The sequence below is a fragment of the Lutra lutra genome, chromosome 12, assembly GCF_902655055.1.
Source record: "Lutra lutra chromosome 12, mLutLut1.2, whole genome shotgun sequence".
NCBI lineage: Eukaryota > Metazoa > Chordata > Mammalia > Carnivora > Mustelidae > Lutra > Lutra lutra.
The window spans coordinates 88401936-88419152 of record NC_062289.1 but is presented as its reverse complement, the minus strand read 5'-3'; the positions used below and the strand labels follow the sequence as shown (position 1 = coordinate 88419152).

Here is a 17217-nt window from a genome sequence, read left to right as displayed (position 1 = left end):
GCAGTAGGGAGACGTGATGGCGGCTGGTGTTGGCAGGCAGAGCTGTTCTCACCGTGGTAAACAACCACGGCTTTAATTGTGGGGGCGCCCCAGTTAATGTGTCCCTCCCCACGTCTCGCTTCGGCTCCGTGCCGGGGAAGGGGGGTGGGGGGCCGTGGACCCGCGCCCCACCCTCCCCGCCCCAGGGTGGGGCTGCTGCTGAGGGTTTTGTGGGGGGACCCCCATCGGGCCCGGCCGCACCCATGCTGTCACCTTGCAGACTCTGCTGAAACCAGCCCGGTGCTGGGGAGGGTGGACCGTGAGGGAGCCGGACGGGGCTCCTCAGGGCCGGGGTGCCCGGCTCAGTGCTGGGTGCCCGGTGCGGCCCGCGCAGGGCTGAGCCGTCTCGCCTGCCCTGTAAACGATGATCGCCATCAGATTATCCGCGGTGTGCGCTCAGCACACGTTTGCTTAATTGAGTGGAAGAAGGGAGTAGAGCACAGTCTCCATGGGGCCTGTGGGAGCGCAGCAGGGTCCGAAGGGGCCATCGCCCCGTGGAAATGAGGAGGCCGTGGACGCAGACAAGGGGCTTCATATCCCCTGAACCCCAGGTTACTCGTCCATCCGCACGTCGGAATTAATACCACCTCCCTGAGGCAGCCGTGAAGGTGAAGGGCCAGGCCTGGGCCTCGGCACATGGCACCACAGAAAGGGCAACAGCAGGGGTCAGAAAGGGCTGGGCCCCCAGGGTCAAGGCTGCTGCCTGGCTCTTGGATGCTCTTCTTCGTCTCCAGACAGGTTAACGGCAAGCCAACTCCGGAATAGGGGTTGAGCCCCACTTTCCTGTTTAGGCAGGTACACGAGGTGCAGACCCTCCTGCCTGTGTCCATTTCGCAGGGCTCTGCCTCGTTCCTGTGGTTAGAGCCCAGGGGTGAAAGCGTGTTGGAATCCCGAGCCTTGCATTTCAAAGCAGGGAGTCGGGCTCAGCCAACACATTATGGGCTGAGAAGTCAGGGTCTGGACAAGCCCCTCTCAGCTTAGCAGGGGGCACCCTTCATTCATCTCCAGGGGGTAAGCAGCGCCGAGAACTACCCCTCTGCTCCCTCCCGTCCCTCCCTCCAGGCCTCTGCCCCTGGGTGAAGGTCATTTTCCAGAGTCTTTCCCTCACACCAGGCAGTCAGTCCCTGTAAGCCGGGAAAACCGACCCGCCCTTTAGAGCTGGGCGACTCTCTCCCCTCCAGGGGCACCACTCATAACTTTTTGAAAAGCTCTACCACCAACGGCAAAACGGGATCAGGACTCAGACCCTCACCGTGTGCTGGGCACTGGGGGAAACGAATCGTCGTGGTCTTACTCATTCTTCAGCAGCCGCAGGAGGTCAGGATGCCCCCACTTCACAGTGAGAAAGGGGAAACCCAGAGAGGTGCCCCATCCGTCACAAAGCTAGAAGGCATCCGGGCCACACCACAGGTCCCCCCTTGGAGCCCAAGGCCATTAGCAGGCCATGCCGTCTCTTTGCCTGGTGGCTCCTGACCATCGGTGACCTGGCATTGGTTCCTTTATTTCTCCAGCGGTCAGAAGGGGTGCCTCACCTTTGTGTCCCCCACTGGAGCGTTAGCTCATGGTGGGTCCTCCGGGGACGTCGAGTTGAGCTGGATGGAATTGTGTGGATGAACGCAGAAATGGGAAGAGAATCAAGGCCCTGGCTGTCTCTCTGAGAAACTTGTCCCCAGATCCCCGGGTTCCCCACTTGCAAAGGACCAAGGTGCCGAGTGGGGCCCCCCAGTCCCGTGCCAAGAGCCCCACTCATTCTAGATATCAGCTCCCGCATGCTGGCCGGACATGCTTAGAGCTTCCTTCTGGGATTGTGAGTGCCGAAAGTCGGGGATGGAAAGGTTCTGCCCCTCAGAGCTCAGGGGCTGCGCAGAGAGACACAGAGCATGCGTACAAAGTGTACAGGACCTCCTCCCGGAAGCATAGGCCCCATGTTTTTGAGACACCCCCACAAAGAGAAGGACCCAAGCCCCAGCGGTGCCAGCCAGGGCCCGGTGCTCCCGTTCCTGTCACTCGGTCCCATGCTCCCAGGCACACGTGGTCGTTCTTGGCCATCTTAGGTCACACTTGCTCCAGGCACTGGGGGCACAGATGGCCGGGCGCAGGTTGCCGTTGTCTGTGCTCAGGTGGATTTGACGTCTGCAGAGAGAGGCAGCCCGTCCACTCTGCAAGGCACAGAGCAGAAGGGGCTGAGAAGGGCCTGGGCTTGTAAAGACAGGAGTCCTGTCCTCGGGCCCAGGCTGGGAGCCACACACCCATGGGACAGGAGTCCTGCCAAGGGCATCGAGTGGACTTCTTTTGTTGGGAGGAAGGGGTCTGTCTCCAGGGAGAGCCGCAGAAAGGTCAGCCCAGTGCTGCACTGGCAGCCTTCCAGAGCCCTCCGTGTTCCAGGAAGATGGCTGCCAGGCCTGGTCACAGTCTAGCCGATGGCTGTCATTCCCCTTCTACCTTAGCAGATTTTCTCAAAGGGGGCGGGGGAGGGAGGTGTTGCAGAAGAGACAGCTGGAGGCTAGGACTCTCGGTGCCCACAGTTAGTGGCTTAGGTCAGAGGAGATGACTGGGGTGTGATTCTGGGGCAGCCGAGCCAGGGGACCGGACGGTAGCTGGCCTGCGCTCCAGCCAGACCTGCCCAAGCTGGCCTAGTACGCCTCGATTCTGAGTGGGACCAGACCTTGAGATGTGCTGTCCGAGGTGAGAAGTCCATCTGCCCCCGGTCAAGGCAGAGGAACTTGGAGCTGCCAGCTGGGTCAGCAAACAGCCTCCTCCATGATGGTCCAAGAGGGATTTATGAAGGAGTAGGTCGGGCTCGGGGACTTTCCAGGGACGCTGATGCCCCCAGGGGCCAGTGACAGTGCTGGGGGGGACCCCAAGGTGAGCTCTGACCCTGGAGGGAGGGACTAGGAAGAGAAATGTCCCCACCCCTTCCCGCCCTCCCTCCAGGACTACTGGCATCTCCCGATTGCTCACTTGAAACAGAAACCAGAAAGCCAGAGCCTAGTTATACAGCCCATGGGAGTCGGCTGCAAAAGCCCAGGGAATGTTCCAGAAAGAAGCAGGAATAGCCAGCACTGGCCTGTCGGATGATGATGGGAAGTGGCTCCAGAGAGCAGGGGCTCCCCTCTTCTGTGGTATTTTCCTCCTGGCCAGTCGGATGCACCCTTCAAGTTCCCCTCTAGATCTTCAGGCTTCTGCAGTGACCCAGGTGGTGGTCTGGTGGTGTACCAAGTCCTGGTGGCATGGGCACCTGTACCTGTCCCCCGAGGTCCCCAAGTCATACATATTGGGAGCAAATCTTTTTCCCCTCTCCACTGCCAGACACAAGACCGTGTAGGCACCAAGTCACGTCCCAGTCAGAAGGCAGAGTGCACCACGCATACAGGCAGCCAAAGACACGAGCTTCTTGTTCCTGTCTTTCATGGTCTGTATCGTAGGAGTGTGGAGGGACCACAGCAGGCTACTTAAGTCAGCCCTCCATCTCTGGCCAGGACCAAAGCAAGTGTCCCTTCCAGTCTGCAGACCCTCGGTGGAAGAGCCCCACGGTCGGCTCTGTGAATACAGTAGCCCCCTCCCACCCCCTTATCTACGGTGTGTTACCTGCGGTCAGCCGCGGTCCAAAAGCAGATGACCCTCGTCCAGAGACGGCCAGTGTAGCCACCCGACGCCCACATCGTGCACCTCGCTCATGCCCTCTCGTCTCGCAGGCACGTTAACCTCCCACACCCCACAAAGAAGAGGGAGTTAGGACAGTAGCACATTTTGAGCAAGACGGCGTTCAGGTACTTTTATTAAAGTTTATTGTTACGGCTGTTCACTACTGTTGTAACTGTAGCTCTCTAATTGCAGCGTTATTAAATCTCTTCCTGTGGTTAATTTATAAATGAAATTTTGCCACAGGTACACCCGTATAGGAAAAATATGTATGTGTGGGTTCCATACCACCTGTGGGTTTGGGCGTCCCCTGGGGTCCTGGAGTGTATCCCCCACAGATAAGGGGGAGCGACCTTGTTCCCTGGGCACTACTACGGGCAGCAAGGAAAGAGGTCTTCCTTCCAAGGTTCAAGGCTGAGCTTAGGAGGCTGGCCTGCAAGCAGATGTTCATGGGGCCGGTGCTGGGCTGGAGGCCGCACAGGTGGGGCACAGGGAGGGCACCCGGCTGTCGTCTGTGAGGAGAGCAGGTTGCACCCTGGGCCCACCAGCAGGTCAGCTGTGACAAGGGAGCTCTTCTGAGGCCGGACTGGAGCAGGTCACAAAAGCCCGAGGATGGAACACACAGGGTCTGAAAGGGGAAGGAAGAAGGAAGTCGGCGTGTGTAGGGACCTTGGCCAGCACCTGTTTTCCGGTCACTAGAATGGGAGAATAATGTCTGTTCTCATAAATAGGTTGGGAGCCTAGGCTTAGAGTTTCAACCCTGGAGGTCCATGATCTGCTTCCCTTTCATTCCAAGGGAAGAAAACAGGCAGCAGCAGCAGGGTTTGGAGAGAAGCACCAGGCCAGGAATGTCTAACTCCCCGCTTTTTCTGAGATACCCTCATTGCACCAGGTCCTGGGCACCCCCAGATGAACAACTCCCCAAGAGCTGATTTGTCAGAGGGGGCCTGTGCCTCAGCTGAGGTTCAGAACTCTCAGGAGGAAGGTGACATGGGTCTCAGCAGGCCCAGAGGCTGGGGGGAAGCTACTGGCAGGCCCCAGGCCAGAGAGGCCAGGGCTGCACGTTCCCCTTGGCTGTGCCTAGAACCTTCCGTGCCTTCCACACTAGCCTGAAGGCCTCTTGAGGCCTGGGCTGTGTCCTTCTCCTCACCCACCCCTCTGCCTTCTAGGACCCCCCAGATATATAACAAGCTCACCTCAGGCCCCTTTAGTGAAATACAATGACTCTGGATTGTCCAAGGCTACTTTTAGCCTCGAGTCCCTGTCCCCGCTGCCTGCGACAGTTTGAGGCCACTACGTTGAACTAGCAAGGCAGCGGGCACTCAGGAAAGTGGCTTGGTCTCCTGTGACCCGGAGGGGACTGGGACGAGGGAGGCTAGTCCTGCTATTTTTGGAGAACCGCGTGCTGGGCTCCAGCGCCAAATGCACAAGAGCTCGTGTCCCACCAAATATTGTGTCCGTTTTTTGGTGGTGTAAGGGGAGCAGAGGGCATCCATAATAATAACCCCAAGCAAGGATGCTGTTAGACTTCACAGTCCATGGGCTCCTCCTTGCCACTCTTTGCTGCCGCCACTCAAGTAAATGGGTCCCAGAGAGGTTAAGCAGCCTGCTCAAGCTCACATAGCTTGATTGTGGTGCAGTGGGGATTTGAACCAGAGGCCCCCAGTCTTAATGACGGTGCCACCTCACTTCTGGAGGTGAAAAGCCCTTCCAAAGAGGAGGTGAGAATTTGGAAGGTTTGCCATCAGAGGCCAGGAGAGGGAGTTTCTCAGCAACTGCGGCAGTGAACGGACCCCTCCCAGGCTCCATGGGCACAGCAGCGGAGAACGGGGTCGGAACGAAACGCCAGTCTGAAAGCAGCACGCAGAGAGGGGCCGGGGCCAGGGTGTCTTGCCTGGGGCCCCCCTCCCAGGCCCCCCTCCCTCCCTTCTCTCTGCAGCTCAGCTCCCACCAGCTGGAGTCTCGTGCCCACCCCACCCCCCCACCTGCGTCCCCGGGACCGCAGCTCCTCAGGGACCCGGACGCCGGGACGGAATACCCACCACGCCAGACTCCCGACTGACTTCTCTCCCCCAGCTCAAAACCCCAGCTCCCCCAGTCAGGCTGTCTCTCTGCAGTGCCAGCTGAGAACGCGTGTGTTTTAAAGCTCGGAATGGGCCATTTCGGCTCGGAGTCCAGATGCAGTTTTATGTCCGCGTGGAAAAAATGCAGAGGCTCTGCTAGCAGTCAGAAAGAGTTTTTTAAATTAAAGTAAAACAAAAGTGGGGGGTGGAGGGGGAAGGAGAAAAAAGTTTCCTGCACCTGGCCCTTCTCAGAAAAGCGCAACGAGAACAGAGCATTTCTGTACTTGGACCGCATGTCTTGTTTTTAAAAAAGTGCATGTCCCACCAGCTCCCACCAGTGCTTTTCAGATTCGGTTGTTATGGAATATCCACTGTAGGTGACCCCCCTGGGCATGTCGTGTGTTCATCCCACGATTAGCCCCATTTTACAGATGAGGAGACCGAGGCTCCCAGTGGGGCACCTGACTTACCCAGGGTCACCTCAGCCGCTGTAATGAAGTACCACAGCCTGGGTGGCTGAAACCAACAGAAATTGACGTCTCCCCATTCTCAAGGCTGGGAGTCCCTGATCAAGGGGGCAGGAGTTGTTGGGTTCCTTTCAAAGGAAGTCTGTTCCCCTCCTCTCTCCCAGCATCTGGTGGCAGCAGCATTCCTCAGCCCCCTGTTTCCACGGGGCGCCCGCCACGTCTGTCTTCACGTGGCTGTCTCTTACGAGGCCACAGTCGTACTGGGTTAGGGGCCTGCCTTCTCCAGGATGCCCTCACCTTTGTTAGACTACACCTGCAAGGACCTGTTTCCAAATAGGGTCACAACCCAAGGTACCAGGGGTGTGGATTCCAACATCCATTCTTGAGGGGAGCACAGTCCAGCTTGTAACAGTCACGCTGAAGGTAAGGGCCAGAGGGGGCTCCGTTCCGGCGTGGAGTTCTCCTGGTCACACGCCACCTCCTCACAGCATGGAGGAAGCAAGAGGGATGAGTCCCAGTCCCCGGGCTGCTGATGGCAGCCCAGAAGCACAGATGAAGACGCCACCGTTAGCCACTGTGGCTTCCCAACCTGATGAGCACCCGGGGCTGGCCCTGGCCATACCCGTGGCTGGCCTGCAGCCTCGCTGCTAGGAGAAAGAAATCACAGATGCAATAAGTCAGCAGTAACAGCACAACCAGGACGAGAGCTAGCATCTATTGAGCACTTACTGTATGCCCCACACGTTGTAGGCACCTTCCACTTAACTCTTTCTCCTCTCCCTTAGAACCCTGAGATTGGAGGGCCATTAACATTCCCATTTCATAGACCAGGAAACTGAGGCCGGAGAGGTTCATTAACTTGCCCAAGGTCTTAAAGCGAGGAGGTACAGGACCTGCCCTGCCCAGACACAGTGGCTCCGGAGTCTAAGCCTGTGGCTTCTCTGAACCACAGGAGAGCTGCAGGATGAGCCTCGGGGCGGTGCCACTTAGCCTGGGCCCTGGTGACATTTAAGAGCGAACTCACCAGTACCGCATGGTTCTGTTCATCTGAAACATTTGGAACAGGCAGATCCGAAGAGACGGAAAGCAGACTTGTGGGGCCAGAGGCCAGGGGAGGGTGAGGAGCGACCAGTGCCGAGTGTGGGGTTTCTCCTGGGAGGATGGAGGATGAAGTGTTTTGAACTTGACACGGTGATGGCCGCACAACTTTGTCCTGAAAACCCACAAGCTGTGTACTTTAGAGGAGTGACTTGTACAGTGTGTGGTTTATATCTCAGTAAAGCAGCCCCAAACACCAGAGTGGGGGGTAGGCAGAACTTGGAGGCCAGGAGCAGCGAAGAGCGGGAGGCCAGAGCTGCTGAGCCCAGGGAAGGAGCCAGTGCCTGGGAGGGCGGGGGACAGACTCCTCGGGGCTGGCGAAGGACAGATCCACCAGGGAAAAGCGAGGGGCTTGTGTGGCTGGTCGCCATGGCTAGGCAGGGCTCAGTTTTGTCCCATGGCGCTCCCCCGACGGCCCAGTGGGAGGTGAGCCGGCCCATGGGGTGGCCCTCCCCAGATGGGACACAGTGTGGGAGGAAGCCGGTCACTGGCCCAGCCACCAATTACAGGCAGATATATTGACGGCACGTTCCCTCACAGCTCTCTCCCTGGGAACGTAACCTGCTAATTGAGTTAAGTGCCCAGCAGCTCCCACACCCTCGCTGGAGAGCAGGTGTCACAAGGGCCAGAACCTGGCCTTTGAGCTTGAGGTGCCGGCATGGGGCAGGGGACGGGATGAACGTCTGCTGTAGCTCTCCACTAACTCGCCGTTTCATTTCCTGCCCTCGCTCCCCCAGAGAGCCTTCCACGCGCTGTGTCACAGCACCCACCTGTACGGCCGGAGACTGGTCCTGGAGTGGGCTGACTCGGAGGTGAGCCTGCAGACCCTGCGGCGGAAGACAGCCAAGCACTTCCACGGTAAGCGTGCCAGGGTGCCCGGGGGTCTGTCCTTGCCTGGACGGGCTGCTGCCATCCCTCGACGGGATGCTGATCTGTGCAGATGGCGCCTGTAGCCTCCATACCCTTTGGCTTCCGGCTGGGTTGGGTCGTTGGGAAGGCCTGGCAGGAAATTGGGAAAGAGGAGGAGACTGGGGTCAGGGAGTTTATCCCCTCCCCATTCCACCGGCACCCCCTGCCCTGGTCCCCCGCCTTCTGTCCTGGCAGGTGGCTGGCTGGCACTCACGTCTAGTTGCCCTCTCTACCTGGCACTTTCTGTCCAGGTCCCCTTGGCCAGCCAAGGAGGTCACTTGCACTGAAACGCCTACCCTCTGCCTCCTTTCTGGTGGATCCTCCTCAGTTACTCCGTTTGAGGGCCGTCCACTCTCTGCCGGGAGCCCAATGGTCACAGGACCTTACTCCCACCTCTCACACACTTTGGTGGCATCCCATGGCCTCGCTGATTATTCAGTCCCTCCCCAGAAAATACTCAGTGAGTGCCTGCTTGTTCTAGCACAGGGGTGCGGCTGTGACCTAGCTGGGCGGCAGGTTCTAGGGGAAGAGGCCGGGTACATTACTTGAGCGGGTGGACTAGAAAGGTCTCCTTGCAGAGGTGACATTTGTGCCCACAAGAGGGCTGCCTGAGCAGTGGGGACCTTGAGCTTGGCACCTGCAGAAGCAGGGAAGCCAGCATGGCTGGAGCAGGTAAGGTGGCGAGAGTTGGGGGCCGGCTTACACTGGGTCTCATCCTATCCAACAAGGTGCTGGGGAGTCAGGTAGGAGGGGACAAGGGAAAGTCTCGAGAACACTGAGCCACACCGGGCATGCGGAAGGAGAGGCAGGTGCTCCCAACTGTCCCTCCCAGTGTGCACCCCTGCATTTGGGCTATCAAGGACCCTTTGAACTTGAATCCCATCTCCACGGGTCTCCCATGCATCTCAGAAGTGCATTCAGGGCCTGGCAGGAAAGGGGCAGTTGCTAGCCTCCTGCCCACTTAGGATCCTTTTGGCTTCGTGACGGGTGCCCAGGAATAGCCTCCCCAGGCTGGGAATGCGTCTCTTCCTCCCACCTGCCCAGGAAAGCAGGCTTGGTGAAGAGGCTCTGTCGTCCCACCCGTGGCATTAGCCATGGCTGCTCTGAGGTCTCAGGTGGCAAGCTGCCTTCCTCCACCCAGGAGTCCCAGGGACGACTGGAGGGTTTTCAGCTCTTGGGGTTTCCTGGGTGGACCTGTTACCCAGGCGCCTGCCACTGCTTCCCTCACCCATCCCCACCAGGCAGTGGGGAGCCACAGTGTCACCTGGGGGCAGTGTGGGGTATTGGCTGCAGAGCTCACCCTTCTGCCACTCATCCCCGCAGGGATGGAGCGTGGAGCCAGGATGTGACTGTTGGCTGTCCCAGCCAGTGACACTGGGTCTCCCCAGTCATGCAGCAGCATAGGGGACCCCGCAGAGGAGGCGGCCCTTACGGGGCTGGTCGTTTTCCAGTTGTTGGGCCCCATTGGTCTTGCTCTGGGCTAGCAAGCAGGGCAGTGTCTTGGGTGTGCAGATGCCCCCCCTCACCCTGAGGTTTGCTTCGAGCACAGGGCGTAGCCTTTGACTGTAGCTCAGCCTGTGGACCCTTCAGATACACCCTTGGCCTCCCTGGCTCCAGGGGCCTTTTCCAGCCCAGTCCCACGTGACCGCCCTGAGCGCGTGGTGGTGCTCTGTGCCTCCCCATGTGCTCTTCCCTCTGCTCAGAATGCTCGGCCCTCCAGTTTGTTTAAGCAGCCAGGGCCTGTGCAGCCAGTCAGGCCCAGCTCAAATGACACCTCCCCCAGAAAGCCCTCCCTTTCTCTGCCCCTCTCCTTCGGTATCAGTAGGGGCTCCGTCCTCCCTTCCTACACTTCCCTGCCATGTTGTAATTTATTTCATTATGGTTTTCTCCTCGCTGGACTGATGCCTTTCCCCGCATGGAGACTGTGTCCTTGGCTTCCTCTCTGGGCCCCCGTGCCCGGCCCCATGTCCAGCATAGGCCAGGCCCCCCGTCGGAGGCTGGGGAAGTTACCAGCAAAAGTTCACGAGCGACCAGAGGAATCAGGACTGAGCACACAGTCCCCACTCACAACTCAATAAGTCCCCAAATCCTGACGTGCAGAAAGGGAACCTATCCCTATCGACAGCCATTGACAGGCCCAAATGCACCCGCAGCAAATGTTTGTGTAAGGGCCTCTGCCCACACCTCGCCTCCACCCACCCCCGGGGCCGGTGGCCTGCAGGCTCAGCACTTTTCTCCCCCGTCGGAGAAGCCCCCTTCGATAAATTGAGTTCCAGAGACAGCGTTATTGCCTCACCCCAGCGGAAAGGCTCTGTCAGGGGCGCCGCTCTGGGATCGGCCATCTCTAGTATCGGCTGCAGGCCGCGGCCCAGACAGAGCAGGTGTAGTCCCAGCGGGAACAGAGGCAGTAGCGTTCTTCCACGCGTGTTCCCGGGAATTCCCCAGGAGCCCTGCGAAATGGGCATGATGAACCCCGGGTTGTGTTGGTTTTTTTTTAATTTTAGGATTTTATTTATTCGTTTGAGAGAGAGTTGAGAGAGCATGAGCAGGGAGAGGGGCAGACTCCCCCAGGAGCAGGGAGCCAGGTGCGGGACTCGATCCCAGGACCCTGGGATCTTGACCTGAGCCGAAGGTGGACACTTCACTGAGCCACCCAGCTCCTCTTGATTAGCCCCATTTTACGGATGGGAACACTGAGACCAACCAAGCACTGCAGTGACACGTGACTACTCCTGTTTATTAAGAACTCACTCCGTGCTGAGGTCTGTCCTCAGTCTCTGACCTACGCCGTCTCACTGAGCCCCAGGACAGTGGCAGCAGCTCCGGGCGCTGCTGTCTCCATTTTACAAAGAAACCGAGTGAGGCACTGCCCGTGGTCATGCGGCTGGAAAGTCGCAGATTGGAGCTAGATCTAGGCCAGCTCCAGAACTCGCACCCCACCCCGCCACCCTGTACTACTCTATACTAGCAAATGCCATCTTCCAGAAGTCTGGGGTTTTTATCAGACCCAGGTATATGAGTGCTTCCTGCATGGCTTCCTTCATCCTGACTCATCCAGACCCTGAATGTAGACTGTCCTGGGTCCCTTCCAGAAATGGAGGTGATGAATAACAGGTCAAGATGGAAAATGTCAGACAGCCCTTTGGAATTGACACAGTGTGTCCTCCTAGAAGGCCCCAGGCGGTGCGCATTACCGTGTCCCCGCTTATAGGCCGGGAAGCTCAAGTGCAAGATGAGGTGAGGGCCCCAAGGTCAGTTCTGAGCGAGTCCAGCTCTGTGTTTAGACTCCCTTTGAGTCCCCCTGGAGGAACATGGCCCTCAGGTTCTGGAAGGGGCCATGCGCTCTGAGCTAACCGAGTGTGTGGAAGTGAGTGTTGCCAGACCCTTCCCGAACCAGGGGAAGATGGGCAGGGTCCTAGCAGGGAACAGAATTTACCCCAGGGGTTGGCAGGAAGAGCCTGTAATGCAGAGGTGAGGGTAGGGGCCAGAGGTGAGCAGTACTGAGGAGCAGTCCCCCTACCTCCCGCCTTATCCCAGGGCCTGTAGGGGTAGGCAGGGAGGAAATGATGTCCCTGGGGTCCATCAAGAGCAGGGTCTGCAGACACCTACTCAGTCCCCTAGTGTAGAAGCCCACAGCCAATGCCAGAGAACCCCACAAAGCAGGTGGAGAGCGGCGGGAAAAGTGCCTACAGCTCCCTGTCCTCCCACCTTTCTCCCCTCTGGGTCTCCCCTTGGCCCATTGCATCTGTAAGCCAAAGGACCAGGTCCCCCAGGGACACCTGCCAGGGGACAGCAGGACAAAGGATGGATCTGGTGGCCCCAGAGAACATCCAGCCCATGTTGGGTCCACGAACAGCAGCAGGGGTGTGCTGAGGGGAGGCCTCCCATCCGGAGGGGTCTCTCAGACGCATGCCCGCCTGCCAGACCTCCATGCTGGCCTCACCCGTCTGGGTTGAGAAGATGACAGAACGGCAGCCTGAGAGTAAAGTCATTCCCAGTCGTGTTTCACAGCACTCTTGCCCAAAGAAACACATGATAATCCTCTGAAAACAAAAGAAAGCGCTCTCCAGAACACAGCAAGATAAGACACAGGGATTTGTACCCTAGGATCCATGAAACCTTGTCTTCGCGGATCCTAGTCTAGGGCTGGCCTCAGAGGAGCTGAGAACACCCAGAAATGTTGTCATCCCGGGGTGGGGAGGGTGCGTGCACGTGTGTGTGCGCAGGTCTACCTCTCAGGCAAGAGGATCCGTTGTCATCGGATTTTCCGTAAGCTCTTGGTCCCCGGAAGGTTGGCTGTAGGAGAAGGAACATTGACCTTGAAATCCAGGAGACCCAGTTTCTGTTGCTCCCTGGCTGAGTGTCGGAGGTGGGGAAGGGGGGGTCAGTGTGCCTGCCCTCTGGGCTTCCATTTCCCCTTCCACAGCCGTTCACCAGCGGTGGCAGCTAACAAAGTCGCCCCCTTTCAGAACTGTCGAGCGGATGTTCTGTGAGTGACAGAAGCAGCATGAGCTGCCCTGTTGGTTTTCTCACCCCGGGGGGCACCTCCCACCCCCGCAGGGCAGTCCCAGGCCGTAGGGGCTGTGTCTTCCCTGTTTAGAGATGAAGGGAAGAGGCGCGCGGAGATGAAGTCACTTGCCGGGGCTCACGCAGGCAGCGTGCAGTGGAAGCCAGGTTCGAGCTCGCACAGTCCGGCTGAAGCTCCTTGTACTCAGGGCAACGGCTCCATCCGTCCTTCCCACGTTAGCTGGACCCTGGGGGGCAGGGGGAGGGGTTCGACAAGTCAGCCCAGAACAGGTGCTCTGGAGCCCGCAATCCCTCTTACTGACCCCTCCATTGTGTGTCTGAGCTTTTCGGGGAATGGGAGGTGCCCCTACAGCCCTGAATGTTCAAAATAGGGCTGCTGGCCTCCTTCTCTCCTGGCTGGACCCTCCTCCGCCCCCACTCCCTGCTCTGCCCCTTCCCCGTGGCGAAAAATACCCAGCTCATTTGTGTCGAAATCTGCATTGTTCAGCGCTTCCAGGGCCCTGGCAAACTCCGAGGGCAGATGGGACCCATGCCCAGTTTCCTCCCTCCACACCGAGCTCTGCCAGGAAGGCACTCAGGTCTCCGGTGGAGGCCCCGGCCCCGTTTGCCCAGTCCAAGCCCTGAGGCCACGACAAAGGGCTCCCTGTGGAATGTGGGCCAGGGGATGACAGGCAGGCGTCCCGACCATTCAGCAGGGCCAGGCACGAAGCTTGCTGGCGAACCGAGAGCTCCGCAGCCCCTGCGACCAGCCCCTCTCTCCATCCATGAGTCCCTGATGAGCCTAGGTTGAAGGTGGAAGGCGCCATGTATGGTTCAGGCTGGATAACACTAATTATTATTATTACTGCTGTAACAACTTTCATCTGTTAAGCCTTACTCTGTGCCAGGTGTTATCGACGGGCGGTCGCAGGTATTAATCCTGGAGAATCCTAGGGGGTAAACACCGTCATTCGCTCCTGCTTTGTAGATGAGTAAACTGAGGCACAGAGAGGGCAGACACCCTGCCCAAGGGGGCACCCGGTTACTAGTGGCCAAGTCAGGAGTCAGACTTGGGCTTTTGGCCATCCTGCTGGCCTGAGTCTGTATCAGCAGGTGTGTGCTGGTGCCCCTTCCGCTTGCCCCGGGGTGTGTCCCCATACCGGCTCTGTGACCTCGGGCACCACGCTTGGCCTCAGCTCTCATCCATATGGCGGGATGAGGGTGCCTACCTCTGCTGGGAAACCTTGGGGCTCAAGGAGGCGCTGCCTCTAAGGCTCCTGGCACAAGTGAGCATGTGACAGATGTCACTTCCCGTCTTTCCTTCTTGGGGCCACTCAGAGCACTTTGTTGACCTCGCTTCCCAGGCCAGCCGGGCTGAGGAAGGATGTGCTCAGGGCAAAGCAGAGAGACAAGAGAGGAGCCCTGGTTTTTATAAGCCTGGCTTGTAAACAGCGAGTGCGCGTGTGTGGATGGGTGCGTGGGTGAGAACCTGGAGATGCCCAGCAAGTGGGCCATGCCCGGGACCGGTGTGTTTGCATCTGACTCCGGATGGCAGCTCGTCTCCCACGTCCCGAGTGCACATCCCCGTGCCTGGCACACAATAGACGCTTCGTACACCGTAGCGAGGAGGAGGACGAGTCCTCACTGGAGAGACGGTGTCCATAACGCCCTGCCTTCCGACGCAGGTGTGGGAGCGAGCCGTGCTCCGTGCCAGCCTGGTGTTCACCACTCACCGAGGGTCCTGTGTTGGCAGCCAAAGAAGCTTGTTTTAAACCTCCCCCACCCCCCCGCTGCCAGCTTCCAACCCTCTGGAAGCCTTCATCCTGTCCCTTGTCCCTGTAAGATGGCAGGGTGTTAGGTTTCTCCCTTCTCAGGTGAGGCCTGCGATATGCCCATGACATTGAACAGCACAGGCCAGGTAGACCTCTGAATGCCATTGGCCATGTTGCTCTGATCTTGACACCAGACGGAGGTGCCCTGAGAGGGAATAGCAAGACGGCCGTCCTCCACAGAGCCGTCCGCTCCCCTCGCCCCTGTCCCGCCCCCGCCTCCCCTCCCGGCCCAGAACCGTTTTCCCCTCTGCCCCTCGCGGCCCCCGGTAGGTGAAGTGCTATTCTTCAGCTCTCGCGTGTGGGAGGGTGAAAAGAGAGAGCAAGGAGGGAAGAAAGAGGAAAGTCGGCCACTGGCTGTGTCCTTTTCTTCCCGAACGTGTTAGAAACCAGCAGGGTCGAGGCATCGAGAAGCTTTCAGGGCCTCGGCAGGCCGCGGTACCCGCAAGCGGCACGGAGAGAATATAATGGTAGAGAAGCAACCCGCCCGCAGAAGCCTCTGTTTCAGACCCCGCGCAGCCAGGGAGGCCCGGGCAAACGGGCTTTTACTTGGCCGGGAGCGCGGCTCTGCTTCCCGCCGTTGTCTTATTCCAGCTGGGAGGACTGATGGGCTGTGGTTAGCGGTTGTACCTTTCCCCTCCGGAGCCGGGAGCGCAGACATGACCGGCATGGCAAGCGGCTGGCAGCGGCGCCTCCCCTGCCCGCCAGAGCCGACCCAGGCCAGGGCGGGAGATCCACTCTCTCTGGGTGCGGGCGGGTGCCCGGCCGGGGGGGTCACAAGCCTCCAGCACACGCTGCCCCCAGCCAGGCGCTGATGGGGACCGGAACCAGGTGGGGAAGGGGCCCGTCTGCCAGAGCCCTTGTCCCGGCAGCCTGTCCCCCGCCCCTTCGCCCGCCGCTCTCAGCTAGAACATGAGAGATCGGCCCTCTCCCTGGTACCCCTTGTGTGCTCCGTTCCCCCATCATGCCCCTCGCCCTGTCTTCCTGCCACGTTGTGTTCCCGTGTGCAATACTCTGATGTCTCTTCTCCCCATGAGGCCCTGCCCTCCAGGGCATGGGTCTTTCTCCACATCTCCCCGCCACCGTGGTCCTCTGTCTAGCACCGTGGGCGCTCCTTGACTGTCCATGGGCCGGGCGCACAATTGTCCCATCGACCCATTCTGACCCAGCGTTTCGTCCCTAGCAGCCATAGTGCGGGAGTCAGTTCAGCCCCTCCTCACTGTCACCCCATGGGAGGGAAGCCCGGTTGCAGGGACGCTGGATGGTTAGCCGTGCAGCCAGCCCTGGAGCCCCACTTGGTCTGAAGCCAGCTCTTCCACCTTGAACCTCCACCCACCACCAGTCTAAAAGAGGCAGCCATGTGACTTTGTATTAAAGACCAAGTCAGGTGCCAGAGAAGAAGGGAGAGGGCTGAGTGGAGGACCTGCTCTGCGCTGGGAGCACAGCCAAGGGGTTTGGGGATGCAGTCCCGTTTTGGCCTCCCACCTCTCTGGAAGGAAGTGCTGTTCCTGTCTTTCTGAGGTGCACACTGAGACCCAGAGAGGTCTAGTGAATTGCCAGAGGGCACACAGCTTTGCACACTGCAGAATAGCTAACTCTAGCTCACCACACCCTATTCCGCAGAAGCCCCCACATCCCCAGTTGCCCCCCCCTTATCAGACCCAGCCTCCCAATCCAGGTAGGGCAGTGGTTGCAAACCAGAGCCCACAGTCAGCTCCAGCCTGCAGCCTGGTTTCGTAAATAAAGGGTTTTTGGCACATGGCCATGCCCGTTTGTTCCCACGGTCAGTCCAGCCACGTGCTCGCACTGTGAGGGAGGAGAGGGGCTGCCGCGGAGACCTGTGGCCTGTGAAGCTAAAATGGTTTACTGCCTCACCACTTACAGAAAAGGCCTGCCCTGGGGCTCGAGAAATGGCTGCCCTTATTTTATCTAAAAGCCGCGGGGGTAGCTAATTCCTCCTACCATGAGCTCTCCTTTCTCAGAGCATATACAGTTCTGGAAGCATCACGGTCTCACCCTCTCCCACCCCCACCCCACTGAAGTCTCTGCTTAAGAACTCCAGCTCTCCCCGGGAAGGAGGCCCCCATCATTCTGCCCCTCACTGGCTCTGTTCATTCATTCATTCATTCATGTTCTCGACTCTGCATTAACCATCTCGTGTTCAAGCCTTTCTCAGCCCTGAGGCCCAAGCAGTGAACTAGAGAGAAGGGCCCTGCCCTCGTGGAGCTGGCATTTCAGGGGGAGAGACAGATGACAAAAGAGGCAAATAACAAAGTTAGGACGATGGCAAGCCCTAGGAGGAAATTCGAAAGGATAGCAAGATGCTCCTGGGAGCTGGGAAGAGTGGAGAGATTTCCCCCTCCTCTTGGCACAGCCCTGGACTGGAAGAAGTTTTTCCAAGGAGTGTTTTTTTGGTGGGAGGAAGAAAGCCAGCCAGCCAGAGTTCCGGGGGATAAACATTCCAGGCACAGGGACCCGTAGGTGCAAAGGCCCTGGGACAGGAGCAGTCCTAACAGGCCAACGTGGCTAGAAAACAGTTCCAGGGCAGAGAATGCTAGGAAACAAAGCTGGAGAGAGGCCAGCAGAGCTCCTTGTGGGGCCTGGCAGGGAGCCTGGCTTTTATTCAACATAGAGCAGGAAGTTCCTCAAAGATTTAAGAAGGGA

At 58.8% G+C, this 17217-nt stretch overlaps 1 protein-coding gene across 2 annotated transcripts in view; it reads left to right on the top strand.

Moving 5' to 3' along the window:
* RBM19 (RNA binding motif protein 19) overlaps positions 1–17217 on the top strand; it is a 116158-nt gene that overhangs the window by 88429 nt on the left and 10512 nt on the right. For both annotated transcript variants that reach the window (XM_047697276.1, XM_047697275.1), the window contains exon 23: positions 8047–8167. In XM_047697276.1, coding sequence (XP_047553232.1) covers positions 8047–8167 — 121 coding nt within the window. The remainder of the gene's footprint in view (positions 1–8046; positions 8168–17217) is intronic.